The sequence below is a fragment of the Desmodus rotundus genome, chromosome 3, assembly GCF_022682495.2.
Source record: "Desmodus rotundus isolate HL8 chromosome 3, HLdesRot8A.1, whole genome shotgun sequence".
NCBI classification, from domain to species: domain Eukaryota; kingdom Metazoa; phylum Chordata; class Mammalia; order Chiroptera; family Phyllostomidae; genus Desmodus; species Desmodus rotundus.
The window spans coordinates 151,763,893-151,782,418 of record NC_071389.1 but is presented as its reverse complement, the minus strand read 5'-3'; the positions used below and the strand labels follow the sequence as shown (position 1 = coordinate 151,782,418).

Sequence of the window (18,526 nt, the reverse complement as noted above, 5' to 3'; positions counted from 1 at the left end):
AGGAATGCTGCAGCTTTTTATCTGATTAACTTTTTCCCTGAATTCCAACCCCCTTGCCTATACTTTTCTTCTCCTTATAAAACAGGGTCGGTTTAAAATGGAATTTAAGACAGTCTGTTAGGGTACAAACCTGCCATCTTCTCAGATCACCAGCCGTCTGAATGAAGTGCCTGTAAAGATTCAATCCCTGTCTCTGCTTATTGGGTCTGGTAGGTGACAGGCAGCATAAACACCGACTTTTCTGCTTTCAAAGCCTCTTTATTTAAGTATCATTTTTGGGAAAAAAAATTTATAGCTGACTACTCAGACTAATCTAGTAAATCTAATTTTAAGATTTCTATGATTACCCACTTAAAGATCTAAGCATTAAATGGCTATACTTTTTAGTTGTTGAAGACAAAAATACCTTTTTCATTGGAGTTACTAGTTTGCTGGGCACCAATGAATGTATGCCAGAAATAGACTAAAAGATATACTTTTTTTTAATAGTGTATCAAGTGTATTTGTGCTGGTTTGTTTAAAAGTCCTTTCTGTATAAATCAGTTGCTTAAGTTTTGGTTGGGGTGGGGGTGAGTTTGGTATCAATGTAATTCTGCAAGCTCTGCACTTCCAACTCTCTTCATCTTCCTGTCAAAGTGGTGTTCCACTTGTCCAACGCAGCCTGAGTACAAGGGGCAGCAAAGGGCTTTAATGGTCCTTTGTCTGGTTTTGGTGTAATAAAATGTTTGGTAGAACATTTCTGACCAGAAAACATGTATATCATGCCTGTAGAAAGAAGGGGGGGAAATAGTAGTTTAATTCCTAATGTGTATCTTTGATTTTTTTTTTTAGTAGTAATAGGAACCTGCACTGAGAAAGAAAATAATGATCTTTTTTTTTTTAATATATTTATTGATTATGCTATTACAGTTGTCCCATTTCCCCCCCCACTCCACTCCATCCTGCCCACCCCCCTCCCTCCCACATTCCCCCCCTATAGTTCATGTCCATAGGTCATACTTATAAGTTCTTTGGCTTCTACATTTCCTACACTATTTTTACCCTCCCCCTGTCTATTTTCCACCTATCATCTATGCTACTTATTCTCTGTACCTTTCCCCCCCTCTCCCCCTCCCACTCCCTTAATGACAACCCTCATGTTCTAGTTGTTTGCCTAGTTTGCTCTCATTTTTGTTTTATGTGTGGCCATTAATAACTGTGAGTTTGCTGTCATTTTTACTGTTCCTATTTTTGATCTTCTTTTTCTTAGGTAACTCCCTTTAACATTTCATATAATAAGGGCTTGGTGATGATGAGCTTCTTTAACTTGACCTTATCTGAGAAGCACTTTATCTTCCCTTCCATTCTAAGTGATAGCTTTGCTGGATACAGTGATCTTGGATGTAGGTCCTTGCGTTTAATCTTGGGTAATGTAATTATGATGTGCCTTGGCGTGTTCCTCCTTGGGTCCAGCTTCTTTGGGACTCTCTGAGCTTCCTGGACTTCCCGGAAGTCTATTTCCTTTGCCAGATTAGGGAAGTTCTCCTTCATTATTTGTTCAAATAAGTTTTCAATTTTTTGTTCTTCCTCTTCTCCTTCTGGCACCCCTATAATTCGGATGTTGGAACGTTTCAAGGCGTCCGGGAGGTTCCTAAGCCTCTCCTCATTTTTCCAAGTTCTTGTTTCTTCATTCTTTTCTGGTTGGATGTTTGTTTCTTCCTTCTGGTCCACACAATTGATTTGAGTCCCAGTTTCCTTCTCATCACTATTGGTTCCCTGTACATTTTCCTTTGTTGCTCTTAGCATAGGCTTCATTTTTTCATCTGTTTTTCGAATAGATTCAACCAAGTCTGTGAGCATATTGATAACCAGTGCTTTGAACTGTGCATCCGATAGGTTGGCTATCTCTTCGTCGCTTAGTTGTATTTTTTCTGGAGCTTTGAAGTGTTCTGTCATTTGGGCCATTTTTTTTTTTTTTTTTTTGTCTTGGTGCGTCTGTTACTTTAAGGGGCGGAGCCTTAGGTGTTCACCAGGGCGGGGTAATGCTGGTCGCAGCGCTGTGACGCTGTACGTGGGGGAGGGGCCGAGCGCTGTACGTGGGGGAGGGGCCGAGCGGGAGCAATGGCGCTGGCCTCACTGTCCTCCGGCTTTCAATCTTTCACTCCGCTACCCACAATCAAACTGGGCCACTCTGGCGCTGGTTCCCGAGTAAGTGGGCCTGTGCACACTCTAGGCTCCTGTGGGTCTCTCCAACAACCTCTCCTGTGAGGCTGGGAGTCTCTCCTGCTGCCGCCCCAACCACCACGGGAGTTTTCAATCAGAGGTTTGAGGCTTTATTTCCCTGAGCTGGAGCCCTGGGTTACGCGGTCTGCTTCGCTCCCCGCCCTTCGTCCGGTTTATCTGTGGGCGAATGTGGTGCCGCGGGGTGCTACCCGCTGCTCTGCCTGCCCCGTTCTCCGCCACTCTGAGTCCGGCCCTCTGGGTTTATCTGTGCAAATGTGGGGCCGCAGGGTCTGCTAGTGCTCGGACTGCCTGCGCCATTTGTCCCACACTCCGCCAGTCTCAGTCCCGCCACAGCCACGCGAGTCCTCTCCACCCCGGTGCCTGTCTCCGCCCCTCCTACCAGTCTGGATGAATGTTTATTTTCTATTTCCTTGGTGTTGGTCCCCCTTGCTGTTCAATTCTCTGTCAGTTCTGGTTGTGCGAGGAGGCGCAGTGTGTCTACCTACGCCGCCATCTTGGTTCTCAAAATAATGATCTTTATCTATATTTTTTGTTATAGAAAGATATTATTTGGTAAATTTCTTCCCAGCTGGACTGTAAATTCCATGAGGGCAGAGACTAGAGGTCTTTTCTGCTCTACTTCTGAGCCTGGCAGTGATCTGGAAAGGGATAGGCACTCAATCGAGTTGTTGAATGAGTAAATGGATAAATCCCAAAATAGAAGTGAAAAATCAAGTTACGAAGCAGTATGTACTGTAAGACCTTACTCTGTAAAACAGGGCATATTTACATGTACCTATCTGTATTATGTGTGTGCACATGCATACACACAGAAAAATGTCAGAGAATGGTGAAATTATAGATGATCTTTTTCTAACTTTGCTAAATTTTATGCAGTTTTGCTATAAGTTTGTGTTGCTTTTATGATCTAGGGGAAGATCTTTAAAAGGAGAGGGAGAAGAGTGAAGGATAAAAAAGTAAAAGATAAAGGATGAAGAATAAAGAAGCTGTCACTAGTGGAAGATGGACTATTTAATCCTAAAGACATAGCTGGTATGATACCAAGTATCAGTCTGGGGAGGTTCCTGTCACCCCTCTGATCATTCCACTTAGGTGCATACCTACTCTACATACCCCAGCTGCCTTCAAAGGCAAAGACCTTCCCCAACACTGTCTTCAAATGAAAGATGGATTTGAGGGATTCCTCAAGGTTCAGAAAGCTCAGGATTGGCAGCCGCCCATAGACTTAGAATCATTTCTCCCCAGCCCCTAGCCTGGCCTCAGACATGATTCCCTCACCCTGGAAGCTTCCCTGATACACTAACACACAATGTGGTCCCAGCTGGTGTCAAAAACATGGACCACACCCTGGCTGAGTGACTCCGTTGGTTGGAGTGTCATCCAGGACACCAAAAAGGTTGCAGGTTCAATCACAGGTCAGGGTATGTAAGGGAGACAATCAATCTCTCTCTCTCTCTCCCTCTCTCTCTCTCTTTCTCCTCTCCTCTCCTCTCCCTGCCTCCCATGAATAAAACATATCCTTGGGTGAGAATTTTTTAAAAAAGAACATGGACCATGCTGCTAGTCTTGGAATTCTCCTGGGATCTAGTCTGGACTTCTTCCCTATAGCCTGGCCCTCCCTGCATGTTGCCCAGGCTCTCTCTTCTTCTCAATCCCGCTCCAGGTTTCCTTTCCAACACACCTTGATCAACCCCCTCTCCCAATTTCAAGTACCCTTCAGTCTTTCACTGCCTTCCTCAGTAGACCTATCTATCAGCTCTCTTCATAAGAGTTCACAAGAGAGTCTTAGGCTCTCACTGTCAACTTTCAGCTCCATCCTGCCCTTGGAGTGCAGCCATTCCATCTTCCTTTCAGTCTGGTGGGTGGCTGGTCCTGCTCTCCTAATTTATTTCTATTCATTCTTTCGATTGACCACCAAACTTTCACTGAGTGCCCCACACACTAGGGAGATCCCCAGAGACAGTATTCAGGACCAAGCTTTTCACACACACACACAAGATGGATAAAGAGACTGTGAGGACATCCCCAAACCCTGCTGCTTCAGTCTAATAAGAAGCTGGGTTAATCTGGGACAGTCGGTCTCTTCCCATTAAGTTGGACAACACATGGAGCATCTGGAATATTTTCCTAGGGATTTGTGGCTTTTCTGGTAGTGTCCCTAAAAAGCCATAAGAGCAACAATCCAGAACAGCCTGCCCTGCTTCAGAAGTACCCAGAGCTGCGCCAAGTGTAAATGGGGAAGAGGGCTACTTCCTGTCTATAGACCTTGAAAAGATGGGCAAGCACATATTGAACTCTCAAGAATAGGAAATTTAAAATAGCTCTCTTTCCAAGTCTTGAGGCCAGAGATGCTGTGCTTTGGAGATCAGATTGGATGAGTTTAACAGATCAGTTAAGGCTCAAGAACAGGAAACCAGGTCCTTTCACTCTCCTTGAACTATCAAGCAAATGTACAGATGCCCTGTCATTAGGCAAGTTCTGATGTGACTTCTGGGGAGATTGAGAGTGATGCATCATCTACCATAACTTACAAATCCTCACTGGCTGTCCCATTACCCCTGAGCTTCAGCTTTCTGAGAACACCTGGAAAATGTCAGTGAATGATCAGGCATGCATGCATCTTCCCCATTTCTAATTTTACATCCCTCTAGAATGAGCTTTACTAGGGCAGCACTCCCACCCTCTCTCTTCCCTGATGAGTGAGCTTGGAAGGAAGAACCAGGTTTGCATAGCTTTGCCCCTCCATCTCTTAGGATCTGGCTGTCTATAACAAGCCTGTGTTCTACTCTCCTGTCTGCCATGAGAGATATTACCCCACAGAGAACACCATCATGGCCCTATGCTGTCTCCACTTGGGGTGAAATCTGGCCTAATCCTAAGGTCTTATAACAAGAAACCCATTCCACCAAAGCATAAGCCATGCTCCCCAATATCTGCTTTGTTAAAAAAGGTAGTATTTGCTCTCCATTTGTTCATTCCTTTGTCTTTTTTAATTGGCTCAGAACTTGGTCCTTTCAGATCCCAGGAGCTCCATTTGCAGAAAGAAGATTTGCTCTGTCTGGCTGGCATGGGAGTGGAGCAAAGGAACCAAAGTCAGTGGTGACTTAATGAACTGCAAAACTCTCTTCTTCCAAGGCTGGATCATGGAGGCCTTCTCAGGGGGTGGGGGCAGGGGGGATGAGTGTATGAGAAGAACTCTTTGTGGGGAGACCCCTTTCAAGCAACGTAAGTACTCTTGGGCAGATTTATCCTAAGAAATCCAAACACATGGATAAAGGAGAAACCAAGACAATTGAGTGTCCTTATACTCACTATTGAACTTCTGGAAGACCACCACCCACACCTGATTTCCTGCCACTCTTGTGCCTCAGTTTATTCAGTGACTCCTTTAATGAAAGTCAAATACGAGAATGTGAAATACAGTGCAATTTATTGAGAAAAGAAAATGCAATATAATCATCACCAGAGGATCCACAGCTAAAGAAATTAAGGGGACAGAGGTAAGTCAAGATGTGGGGAAGGCACCCTGGGAACCAAGAGTCCAAGCGGGGCTGAAATATGCCAGCTTCAGACCATCAACCCCCAGGGAGAGAGGGAGATGAGCCAGAAGGGAACAGGCCAGGCTGGGAAGGTCCACATTCGTTTGGGCTCAAGTGTCGCTGTCCAAAATCAGGGGCCATCACAAGGTCAGATCTAGGGACATCATCCCAGACTAGCAGCTGGCCCTCCCTGGCCTAGGAGACGTCTTGGGCATAGAGGAGTCAGGAAGAAGTTGAGCCCCTTCTCCAGGGAACTTGAGGAAAAGTGAGGTTGAGGTTGGCATCTGTTGATGCTAAGCAGAGAGTGGGAAGTGTTGCAAGCTGAGAGGGAAGCAGGTAGTCATGGAGCTTTTGGCCCTGGAGGATTACTTGGAGCTGTGCTGGCCCGAGGTGATGGTCTGAGAGAAGTGCATGCTGGTGCCACCTCCACTGCTAGACATGTAGCTGCTGCCTCCAGAAGATGGGATGCCTCCAGAGCTGGAGCCAATTCCACTCTGGCTCACAGAGCTGCTGCCTCCACTGCTGAGGCCACCCCCAGTGCTGCCCCTCTGGTATCCCCCAGTGCTGCCGCTCTGGTAGCCCCCAGTGCTGCCCCTCTGGTATCCCCCACTGTTGCCGCTCTGGTAGCCCCCAGTGCTGCCCCTCTGGCAGCCCCCACTGCTGCCCCTCTGGCAGCCCCCACTGCTGCTGTTCTGGTAGCTTCCAGAGCTGCCGCTGCTAACGCCACCAGAGCCACTGCTACTGCCACCACTTCCTCCTCTGTTGCCACCGCTGCTTCCTCCGCCACTACTGCCTCTGTAGCCACTGCTGCTGCTGCCACTGACCCCTCCAAAGGGTCCACGGCTTCCACCACGGCTTCCACCAGAGCTGCTGCTCGTGCTGGTAACATTGTTGACCACCGCTATGGGAGAACAAGCACTCAATTCAAGCTAACAATCTAGGTCTATATCTCAGCTCCACCCTACTTGGCTGTGCAACTTAAAGAAAGATACCCAACTTCTCTGAGACCTCAGCTGGTTAAAAAAAAAAAAGTAAACCTGGCCTTCTGGTGCCCTTTTCCAAAAACAGGAGCCAGCAGTGTCCACAGAAATTTCTGGCTCTCCAACCTAGGGAACTCCCCAAGACTATTGTTCACAGTAGGAACAGAGTGTGGCCATGGCTTGAGACCCTAGATATCATTTGGTGGCCCAGCCTACTTGCATGGGTCAGGTTCTCCTCCCTGAAGGTCAGGGAGGATGTTTCTAATTCCCTTTTTCACAACCCAGGAGAAAGTTTTTGAAGGGCTACTTACAAATGCTTACAGCGCTCTGACACTCTCCAGACATCCTAAAAAAAGAAGAGAAGGAGAAATGGATCATTTCTACAATGAGCCATTAGCCAAACCGATGAGGGTTCATAACTTTGGGAGCCACATTCTCCCATGTGCCTGACCAAGGGTCAACCTCCCAGGGGAAAGGAAGGCTATCCCAAGTCTGTTTCCATGACCAGACCTCCCCAGGAAATGGGCTGCTTCAGGGGGTTGAGATGTCCAGAAAATCAACCAGCCACCCTCCATCTCTCATCTTCTTTCCTTTAGTTCCCAAGATTATCTATTCCAGGCAAATCCCACTTGATTAGCCCAGTCTCACCTCTCCTCCCCTGCTGAGACTGTCTTCCCTCCTTCCCCTCATTCTTCACCCAGCCCTGGCTTTTTTATTTGACTTCCCTCTTCTGATAAGCCTTCCTGGTGTGGTGAGAGTGGTGATGATAATAGTTGTTCAAGGTAGGTGAAATGTGAGAGGAGCTGACACTCAACATATGATGAGTTTGAAAATGCTCTTCCCACACTGCCCATGTTCCAGTGCCTCATTCTTGTTCATGGAGCAGGCATGGCCATGAGTGCTCATGATGAAAGCAGATGTGGAATGTGTCTGCACACCATGCCCGTGTGGCCGCACTGGGGTCCCAATACACGTAGCACCATCTTCATTCTCACCCCTCTTCATGTACACTCATAAGAAATCCTTAAGTTTTCTTCTCACACTTGAGTTTTGCTTTCTTCATCAGATTGGGAGCTGCCTAGGGACAGAGGCTATGAACATGGGCTGCATGGAGAGCTAGTCAGCAGAGGGATCTCTCAATGCTTGATATGACTTTGGCATCTGATATCCAATCACTAAGCCTTCACCTGCTACTCAATAGTGTGTTGTTTTTCTAGAGTATGTACTGATCAGCCACCTCCTTATATGGACTCAGGCTCAGGGGTAGGTGGTTGCAGAGGTGTCTATACCGAGCTGTCCATGCAGTAACTACCAGCCACGTAAGGCTATTTAAATTTATTAAAGTTAAATCAAATGTAAAACTCGGTTCCTCAATTGCACTAGCCACATTTCAAGTTTTCAAGTGCTAATGGCTATTGTATTGGACAGCACAGACACAGAACATTTCTGTCATCTCAGAAAGTTCCAGTGGACAGCACTATAATTTTTTCATAACCCCAAAGCACTTTTTCTTACACATCACACACAGTAAGTCTCAACGGAGGTATGTGATACAATATTGATGTCCATGGTAAGATGGCAAGTTGGATGATCTTGATCGACAAAAAATGATGGAGCTTGAATGCTAAACGCTGTCATTCAGGAGATTTCTTACCCTTTGTCTAAGTTGTCCTCTCCTTCTCATCTTGCCTTCTTTCTTCATGATCAAATGTCACTTTAAAGTTATATCTGGAGAATGCTGACCCCACCGCCCCTCACCTGCACTCTTCGCCCTCCAGCAGCTTGCAGTAGGTGGCGATCTCCACGTCAAGGGCCAGCTTGACATTCATGAGCTCCTGGTAGTCACGCAGCAGCCGAGCCAGGTCATCCTTGGCCTTCTGTAGGGCAGCCTGCAGCTCTTGGAGTTTGGCATTGGCATCTTTGAGGGCCATCTCCCCACGTTGCTCAGCATCAGCAATGGCAGCCTGAAGGTTGGCATTCTGAGACAGAGTGAAATTGGAGGTCAGTTAGCATAGCAACCCAGAAACAGGCAGCTGATCCTTCCTCAGAGGAGATCTCTTCCCCATCCAGCATCCCTTCATTCCCTTCCTTAGAAAGTCAATGGAGCATGTTCAGAAAACAGAAGCCAGTTTTGCAAGTGGTTCATTCATCCTTGGCCCATTGAAATTGACTCACATCTCATCAATAACAGGAACGCTGATTTGCTGGTAAAGGTAGTAGTGGTCTGGTGAGTAATTTTTTTTTTGTAAGGCTGTTTAAAAACTCCCTTGTCTAATCACTTTATTCCAGTGATACAAAGTAGCCAAGAAGGTTATGTGAAGTACATGACTAATAGCTCACTGAGGGCAGATTTTACTGAGGGCTGGGTGTTTAAGGACACCCCTACAGCTGCAAGATTTGCTGGGCCAACCAGAATGGACAACCATCTCTCCTTAGGGGGCCTTCAAGAAGCCCAGCCTCCAGGAGGACCATCTGGAGAAACAGAATGTCCCAGAGACTGTGCTATCCCACATGTGGCACCATGAAATGACAGAGAAAGCATGTGGCAGAGGCCCATCCATTGCTTCTCCTTCTCCCCAGGGCCCAGAAGACCTCCAGGATCTCTCCATCTATCCCAGACCCACCTGCTTCTTGACGCTCTCGATCTCAGCTCGCAGCCTCTGGATCATCCTGTTGAGCTCCATGATCTCGCTCTTGGTGTTCTTCAGGTCATCCCCATGTCTGCCGGCCGTGGTCTGCAGCTCCCCAAGCTAACAGAGGAGAAACGAATCAACATGGTTTTGTAAAGTGTGGGAGCATTTTTGAGGAAGGTCAGCAGGACCTAAAACCAGAGTGTGGGGAAAGGAAAGGGCTCCCACCTTGGTCTGGTACAGGGCCTCAGCTTCAGCCTTGCTCTTCTGGGTGATCTCCTCATACTGGGCCTTGACCTCAGCGATGATGCTGTCCAGGTCCAGGTCACGGTTGTTGTCCATGCAGAGGACCACAGATGTGTCACTAACATGACTCTGCAGCTGGCACAGCTCCTGTGGGAAACATGGATGGTCCTCTTCACTATCCCCTGGCCTCAGGGGAGGTTGCAAATGAAAAAGTTCAAGAATCTTTGATCAGCAGAGAAATCTCAGTGATGGGGCCAGGATTGACAGTTAGAATAATAAACTTACATTTCAGGCCTGGCTACAGACTAAAGGATGCCAGACAACAAAGCTAAAGGGAAAGGAAATGCACAAATATAATCAGGTGTCAGCCTGCAAGCATCAGCCAGCAGCATGGTACATGGGTTTCCATGGGACTGCAGTAGGGAGGTATACTCCAAAGGAGCTAGCTGTGATACTCATGTAGTAGCCAGAGGGAAGGTGTAGAACAAAACGGTAAAGTAAAGAAGACAGAGAGGGACCATGCAAGCTGGGGGAGCCAAGTTAGCATTTCCTGGGTATGGCAGAGCTGAGTTCTGAGCCTTGTCACTGCTCTTGTGTGCGTTCTGCCACTTGACTGTCCCCTAAAGTTACACTTGAGAAACATGTTTGGGGAGATGCAGACAGGAAGGCTGTGGAGCTCAGCAAAGCCAAGGAATCACCATCTCATAGAGGGTCCTCAGGAAGTTGATCTCATCTGTCAAGGAGTCCACCTTGGCCTGCAGCTCCACCTTGTTCATGTAGGCAGCATCCACATCCTGGGGGTGGGGAGAGAAGGGTGGTCTGAAAGCCAGAAGAATGACCCTCTGCTACACTGCCACTCATAGTTCAGCTCTTTCCTGTCTTCACCTCTCCCCTTTGTCCCTTGCCCACCCCTCCTCTTCATTGTGACTTCTCGCTTTCCCTTTTAAAAGAAAGAAAAGTTGGTTTTCTTTTCGTTGCTTTGACCAGTCAAACCTCAATGTTGTAACACACTATAAACCAGACCAGCCAGGCATGGAATAAGGGTAGAAAAAACAAATTTATTAGACACATGACTTTGGTTATAAAGTACCAAAAATCCACCCTCCTAAATAGAAATATAGGTATTCTTCTCATTAGTTCATCTGTACAATAACTAATTTAAACAAGCAGCAAGTGTGTATGGACGGTTGCTGTTAATAACATCCAAGTACATTTGTAGGCTGAAAAACTTGATTAATGCTGCATAAAAAATGTTCATTATTAGTTGACATTACCAATCAGCTCATCATTCGTATTGTAAGATGTATTCCCCACCAGTATGTATTCAGAGCAGCTTCTTTCATCAAACACCTCATATCCAAACATGTAGGGAAAACTGTAAGCCCCACACATGGCATAGGGTCCCTGTGCCCCAGAGCTGACTCTGCCTCTGCCCATGGTGGCAGTGGCAGTGCTCAGAAAGAAGTCTTGGCCTGCCTGTCCCAGCTCACTTACCTTCTTGAGTCCCACAAACTCATTCTCTGCCGCAGTGCGTTTGTTGATCTCCTCTTCATACCTGGGATAGAAAGGGGCATACACTTGGACATTTGAGAAGGTTAAAAAAAAAAAGGTGAGGATGTCAAGCACTCATGCAGAATGTCCTCGCTCAGAGACAGGACCAGCTAGCTACACAGGGCCCTGGGCTCAGGAGGCCCTCACACTCAGTTTAATGCTCATCTGGAAGCGTCTTGAAATTCTTAATAACTTTTTTAACAAGGGCCCTGCATTGTCACTTTGCACTGAGCTCTAAAATGTATATAGCCAGTTCTGCCTAGAGGCCTTTCAGAGCTCTGGTCACTGCCTCGCCCTCCTCCAAGTCCCAGTGACAGGCCGAGGCCAAGCAGGGTGGAGGAAGAGTTCGAGGAGCCCAGCGACTTGCCCCACTCTGACACCACAAAGCACAATGTGTGCATATGAGACCCAGAGAGGTATTTGCTCCAAGCAGGTGTTTCCGTTTCTCTTTTCATTAATTAGAGTTGCTTCTTATAGGAATTTGGGATAAGAATGAACTTCAGTCTTCTGAATGCATCAAAGTTATGAGCTCATGCCTGTTAATAATTAAAATATCCTACCAAGAGTTTGGATTTCATGAAGATTAAAGACTGGGATGATTCCAGGAAAAAAGAGGTTTCCAGGCAATGACAAATAGAGGACCTACTGGACTCCCAGAACCCAGCACGGAGCCTGCCACAGATGTGTGTCCACCAGGTTCGTGCAGTTGAATTGGAATGAGGCTTCCCCTGAGCAGGGGTGTCCACCTTGGTGGATCCTGACCTCCAAGGATGTCTGGAGCTCCTCCTCACCTTGAGAGTCCCTGTGCACCTCTCACAGACTCAGAGGGGGTCGACTACAGCACCAAACATACATGAGGAGGCTGACTGAAGCTGCAGAAAATGGTGCACTGACCACACTGAAGGGTGGTCTGGCCACACTGAACATGTACTTTACAAAGTGGGACCTGGACTGTCTGCCCAGAATCCCTGGGAGCTGTGGGGTGCTTGGACTTCTGGGACCTGCCCAAACCCACTGACTCAGGGTGTCTAGGACTGGAACACAGGAATGTGAATTTTTTACAAACTTCTGAGGGGGCTCCTATGTACAGTAAAGTGTGTAGGGCTCCCCAACCTAAAGGCCTCCAAACTCTGGGAGGCTCTCCTGCTCATCTGGGCTGGGGGAGGAGGAGGCCTGCCTGACAACTGAAAAACGTCTCATAATCAGCCTCCTAGAAGTCTCTGTCCCCATCATCTCACCCCTTTCCACTTGGTCATGCTTCCCTCAATAAATCTTCCCAAGAGTATTGACTGAATGTGCAGCCAGGAAAAGTTAAAATCCCCAAAATGGGGCCACGCCTCCTTGCTAATCCCCCTGGAAGAGGAAACTGCCCATTTGGGGCCCTTACCTCTTTTTGAAGTCTTCCACGAGGTCCTGCATGTTCTTCAGCTCTCCTTCCAGGTTCCCCTTCCCCCCCAGAGCCAAATCCAGCTGCCTGCGCAGGAAGCTGATGTAGGATTCAAAGAAAGGCTCCAGGTTGTTGGAACCTGAGCTGGAGCCTGGGCCCTGCTGCTGGAGCAGATTCCATTTGGTCTCCAGGACCTTGTTCTGCTGTTCCAGGAACCGCACCTGAGTCCCAAAGGGTAGAAATGTAGAATATGAATCCAGTTTTTTAAATTGCAATAGCCTCTGGTTTTTTTGTTGTTGTTGTATTGTTTGGTTGGGGGTGTTTGTTTATTTGTTTGGAATTTGAAAAGGATAAAGATTTTAAAAAGGGAGAGCTAGACTGTGTTAAGTGCCTACTCTATACCTATTTTCACATTTTCTATCTCATTTAATTCTCACAACCACCAAATAGGAGGTGTTATTATCCTTATTTTGTAGATAAGGAAACTGAGGCTCAAAGAGCTTATTTAGACTGCCCAAAGTAATGTGGCTACTAAGTGACAAAGCAAAGAGTCAAACCAAGCACTTCCTTACTGTATTGGGATCCAGAATACAACTAACAGAGAGCAGCCTAAATAAAGTTATTTATCATTGAAAGCTTGTTCCCCTCTATACAGGTAACAAAAACAATCGATGAAGTCTAACTTTTCTGAGGTTGTTTCAGATTTTCTTTAGTTGTTTCCCCTTTCAGTTACCTGCCTTACAGGCAATCTAGGGTTACCTCTCAAACCCAGGTTCATCGCCCAGATCAAGCACACCCTTCCCTGTCCCAGCACAGTCCCCTTAATTTAATAGGGGCTGATGCCCAGCACCACTCAGAAGGTAAGTCAGTTGCCAATACTCGTCATTGAGAGGCAGTCCCAAGATTTGTATTAGTGCAAGCTTAATTTCCAGCTAGTTTAGATTATCAAGCAATTGCTTTCAAGAGTAATTGAAAATTAGCTGAAATCGTGTCATGGCTAATTCCCTATTTTTAACAAGAGCTAAGAGTATTTTTGGACCCTCACCTCATTTTTCCTGGTCTGATCCCTAGAAGAAAACCAGAAGCCAGTAATCCTTCCCCCATTTCATAGCTGGGAAAACAAGACCCAAAGAGCAAGAAAGGCAGGCTTACTGGCTTGCAGGAGCTAAGGCAGAGCCAGGACAAGATGCCACACCCCTGCCTCTAAGCCTGGTAGATCCCACTGGCATCTCTCTATACCAGCCCCCTGGATGCCTCAAACCTTCCACAGCACCTCTGGGCCTTTTCCTCACCTTGTCAATAAAGGAGGCGAATTTGTTATTGAGGGTCTTTATCTGCTCACGCTCCTGGGCCTTGACTTGCCCAATCTGGGGGTCGATCTCCACATTGAGGGGTTGCAGGAGACTCTGGTTGACAGTTACTTCCTGGATTCCCCCAGGGAAGCCACCAGACCCACCAAAGCTACAAGCTCCACCAAAACCACCGGTTCCACCAAAGCCACCAGCCCCTCCAAAACCACCTCCCATTCCTTTGCCAAAGCCACCACAAAAGCCACCTCCATAGCTACCCCCAAAACCACGGCCACAGCTGCTAGACCCTCCCCCAAAGCCACCAGTCAGGGAACCACCAGCCACACTGATGGAGATGCTCTTGTTGCCACCCAAGCTATAGAGGCTGCGACTGCCAAAGCCACCTGCCCTGCTCCGGAACCCACAGGCTCCTCCACCAGTTCCCCCAGAGTGGGCCATACTGCTCATCCTGCTGCTGCCACTGGAGACCACAGCAGAGTGGCCGGAGAAGCCCTGGCTCCTGCCACTGAAGGATTTCTTGCAGACTTGTCTCCTCATGGTGAGAGAGCTTGGAGATGAGCTAGCAATCACTTAGCAAGAGCTGAGAGGGATGAAGATAGCACATGGGGAAAACAGAGGAGACTGGCCTTTATATGTGAAGCAGTTTGGCTTGGCAGAAGGAGAGGCCAGCAATTAGCTGAGAGTCATCTTGGGTTTGGTTTGCCTTCTAGGCAATAAGTTATTTCTAAGTTCTCAACACACCTCAAAAATAATCCTCTGGACCAAAATGATTTTTCTTTCTTTCTTAATTGCCCAAACTTCCCTTAGTTGACAGAGGACTGGAGCTCTCCACCCTCCCTTTGAGTGATTTCCACAGGGGTTCCAGGGAAATCAAACAGCACCTGATCCAGCAAGCAGAGTTGGGTTTTAACACCAGGAGATTAGGAGCCACTGAGCTCCATCACACAGCAGTAAGGATGAGACAACTTCTTTCAGGTGGCCTGAGTCCCTTTCTGCAGTGCCAGATTGCTACAGCCCAGTGACATATCATCTGCGCCCACCTCTTCAGAGAACTATCCAGGGGAGGGCTTGGGGTGGAGGGAGGGGGATGGAAAGTACGCTGACCCCACAGGGTACACTCTGGCATCACCTGAGCAAAAGGCATCTGTTTAAGCTAACCTGCCATTTGGGCTGAGCAATGCTGCTCATGGGAAACAAACATGGAGATAAAATGTCTGACCCGTGGGAAAAGTGAGGGTTACATATGAAGCACACAAGTGTGAGGCCTGGGAAGAAGGAGGGGGCATGGGCAAGGAAGAGTTTCAGACCAAACCTTTTTACCACCATCCTAGACAAACAGCAAGTGATTTCTGGATCCAGAAGCAAGAGAGGACAGAATGTGGGCATCCTCCATCTGGCTGGTGGCATCAGCTCAAAGACTCCATTCATCATAAGATGAGAGCATGTGCTGTGTCAGATCTGGAGCCCTTAGGATCTCCTATCCCCTTTGCCACCTGGTCTGAGTTAGATATCCCTCCCTGTTACCCCACCATACCCTGTACTTTTCCCACTGTGGCCCTGAGTTGATGTATTCTTATCCATTTATTTGTCAGTATCCTCCAGGCCCTGAGCTTATTGAAGGAAGGATTTGAGTCCTACTCATTCTGAATCTCCAGCTTCTTGCCTAGGGTAAGCACAACACAGACATGTGTTAACTCACTGATGACCAGTATCTAAGAATATAAATATCTAGACCCAGGTCCCACCCCAGTTTTATGGAAAAAAACTCTTCAGAGAAAGGGCTTGAGTGTCTCTATTTTTAATGAGCCTTCCACGTAATCCTTATGACCAGGGAAGTTGGGGAAGACCTGGTCTAGACTATAAGTGTTCCACCTGGTCCAGGAGGGATGGAGTGAAAGGTTCTGAAAGAAAGAAAGAAAGAAAGAAAGAAAGAAAGAAAGAAAGAAAGAAAGAAAGAAAGAAAGAAAGAAAGAAAGAAAGAAAGAAAGAAAGAGAAAGAGAGAGAGAGAGAGAGAAAGAAAGAAAGAAAGAGAGAGAGAGAAGGAGGGAGAGAGGGAGGGAGGAAGGAAGGAAGGAAGGAAGGAAGGAAGGAAGGAAGGAAGGAAGGAAGGAAGGAAGGGAGGGAGGGAGGGAGGGAGGAAGGAAGGAAGGAAGAAAACCAAGCTGGGAAGTAGAGAGCAAAACCTCTGCTAGGATAGATTTGGGTTGTGTGACCTTGGGGTGTCATTTAACACATAAGTCTGTTCTGATCTGTCAAATCCTTTCCTACCTCATTGGTTTGTGGTGAGTCTCACAGGATAAATGTAAGTGAAAGTCTTTTGAAAATTACAAAATGCCATACAAGAATAAGGTAACTGTGATCTAACAGAAAGCCTGTCGTGATGGACTTCAGAAGATTGGGTTCATATCCCTTGTCTACCTCTCACTATGTAGTGACCTTGGACAAGGTCCTTGATTTCTTTGAGCCGCTCTTCCCTTATTTGAAAAATGAGGATTCTACCCTCCTTGCAGGATTGTTTTGATATTTAAATAGTGTCCAGCAACAAATGTTTGGAATTTTAAAAAAACATTACCCATGCAGACAATTCACAAAGGGGGTTCTGTGTTGGGTTCTTCTTTGAGACATTTACTCCACCCATTAACTGAGTGCCAATCTCTGGTGCTGAGGTCTTTATTCATATTCTTTGAAATTCCTTTAAAAGTATATTAAACGCCTCCTCTGGGAAAAATGTTGAGCCAGGCTCCCCTGAAGCCTCAGGTGAGAGCCCAAAGCAAACAAGGACAGACATCAGTGTTTCTCATGCCCTTCCCCTCCCTTGGCTCCAGTGCTGGCAGCCTCCTAAGTGTGGCTCATTTCTGCCACCCTAACGACACTGGAGAAGAGGGATGGAGAGAGGCGACGGGCAGATCACAAAAACACGGTTTGGGTTGGGTTCTCCTAATCCACATCTCCTGAGCCTGCCAAAGCATAGCCTTCTTTAGCTGGTTGGAGTTGTTTTCTTAGCAGTTGACTGATGCTTCTGGAACTACCTAGAGTTAGCATCATTGGCAATATTTTTCTTACTCACTGCAAGACCTTTTAGAGCAGTGGCGTCTAAATGGGCTGCTTGCTGTCAACAGTGTGAGTTCTAGTCACTCACCTGCCAGAACCTTTTGTGTGAAGGTTGCCAAGTGACTGAGCGTGCTGGATCCTTATTTCCTTCTCTATAAAATAGGGGAAATTGTCACCAAGCAGTTATTTCCCCCAACCAAATTGTTCTCTGGTCTTCACTGCAGTAAGAATGATTAAGAGTAGCCTGAAATGTAACTGTGAGCAGAAGTATCATGAGACAGTAGTCACTACCTGTAGGTCAAAGTGAGCATGCAACCCTCTCCACTTGGAGCTAAGAATGAAGGGCTCAGAGTTGCACACCCTTTTATAAGTGTGGATGTGCAGATCCAATTTCCAAGATCATTCTGGATATGCTGCCCCTGGACTCAGAATTACCATTGTTTTCTCCTTTTTATCATGTTAAAATAAAAACTTATCACTGCTGAAATAACTTTATTTAACAAGTGAACAGTAAAACTATATTACCATGTAGAGCAACTCCCTTTATAGCTAAAGCTTGTTAAAAAGTAAGTTAAATCCTTTAGTTACTAAATCTTAACTGTTAGCAATCACAATTTATTCTAATTCTGATCTCCATTCCAGATGTGGTTAAAATAATCTTCAAGTCATGCCTAAATCCTTATCTGGTACTAGATTCTCTCCTAGGGCTTGTCTTGGGCACAATTCTATCCCTTGAGATTCCCTTGATTAAAAGGTCTGGTGGTCAAATATAATTGGGAAATGAAAATTCTGTAGCTTTCTCTTGGGATTTTAACAAAGCTCATTTGCATATTAAAAACCCTGAGAAGACCTTGGGAAAGGAATCATGTACTTTTACTTAATCGGAGCTTCCCAAACAAGCTTGAAAAAAAAAAATCTTTTTTTTTTTTTACTGTTATTCAATTACAGTTGTCCCCATTTTTCCCCCATTACTCTCCCCTGCCCTACCCACCCCCTACCTTCCACTTTCAATCCTCCCCTCCATTGTCTTTGTCTATGGGTCCTTTATACATGTTCTTTGACTTGATCTTACCCCTTCTTTCTCCCTTCATCCCCTTCCCCCCTCCCTTCTGGTCACTCTCAGTTTGTTCTTTATTTCCATGTCTCTGGTTCTATCTTGCTCGCTTGTTTGTTTTGTTGATTAGGTTCCACTTACAGGTGAGATCATAGGGTATTTGTCTTTCACTGCCTGGCTTATTTCACTTGGCATAATGCTCTCCAGTTCCACCCATGCTGTCCTGAAGGGTAGGAGCTCCTTCTTTCTTTCTGCTGTGTAGCATTCCATTGTGTAAATGTACCACAGGATTTTGATCCACTCATTTACTGATGGGGACTTAGGCTGTTTCCAGCACTTGGCTATTGTAGATAATGCTGCTATGAACATTGGGATGCATAGGTTCTTTTCTATCAATGTTTCAGGATTCTTAAGGTATAATCCTAGCAGTGGAATTGCCGGGTCAAATGGCAGTTCCATTTTTAGTTTTTTTGAGGAAACTCCATACTGTTTTCCATAATAACTGCACCAGTCTGCATTCCCAGCAGCAGTGCACTAGGGTTCCCTTTTCTGTA

The 18,526-nt window shown here is 46.4% G+C and overlaps 1 protein-coding gene across 1 annotated transcript; it reads right to left on the bottom strand.

Moving 5' to 3' along the window:
• Nucleotides 1–5,636: 5,636 nt before the first annotated feature.
• On the bottom strand, nucleotides 5,637–14,462 carry LOC112318614 (keratin, type II cytoskeletal 2 oral-like). Its single transcript, XM_045184242.3, has 9 exons — nucleotides 13,849–14,462; nucleotides 12,557–12,777; nucleotides 11,113–11,173; nucleotides 10,317–10,412; nucleotides 9,601–9,765; nucleotides 9,367–9,492; nucleotides 8,501–8,721; nucleotides 7,054–7,088; nucleotides 5,637–6,663 (listed from the first exon to the last, which is right to left on the bottom strand). Exons 1-9 carry the CDS (start codon nucleotides 14,401–14,403, stop codon nucleotides 6,128–6,130), a joined length of 2,016 nt encoding a protein of 671 aa, XP_045040177.2. The 5' UTR covers nucleotides 14,404–14,462; the 3' UTR covers nucleotides 5,637–6,127.
• Nucleotides 14,463–18,526: the final 4,064 nt, after the last annotated feature.

What these genes read in the sequence shown, in the direction of transcription:
- LOC112318614 (XM_045184242.3), bottom strand. Translation starts at nt 14,403, where the DNA reads ATGAGGAGACAAGTCTGCAAGAAATCCTTCAGTGGCAGGAGCCAGGGC. An exon ending in GTGGAAGACTTCAAAAAGAG is followed by an intron (nt 11,174 to 12,556) that starts GTAAGGGCCCCA and finishes TTTCTATCCCAG; the next exon opens with GTATGAAGAGGAGATCAACA. An exon ending in AGTTTGTGGGACTCAAGAAG is followed by an intron (nt 10,413 to 11,112) that starts GTAAGTGAGCTG and finishes CCCCACCCCCAG; the next exon opens with GATGTGGATGCTGCCTACAT.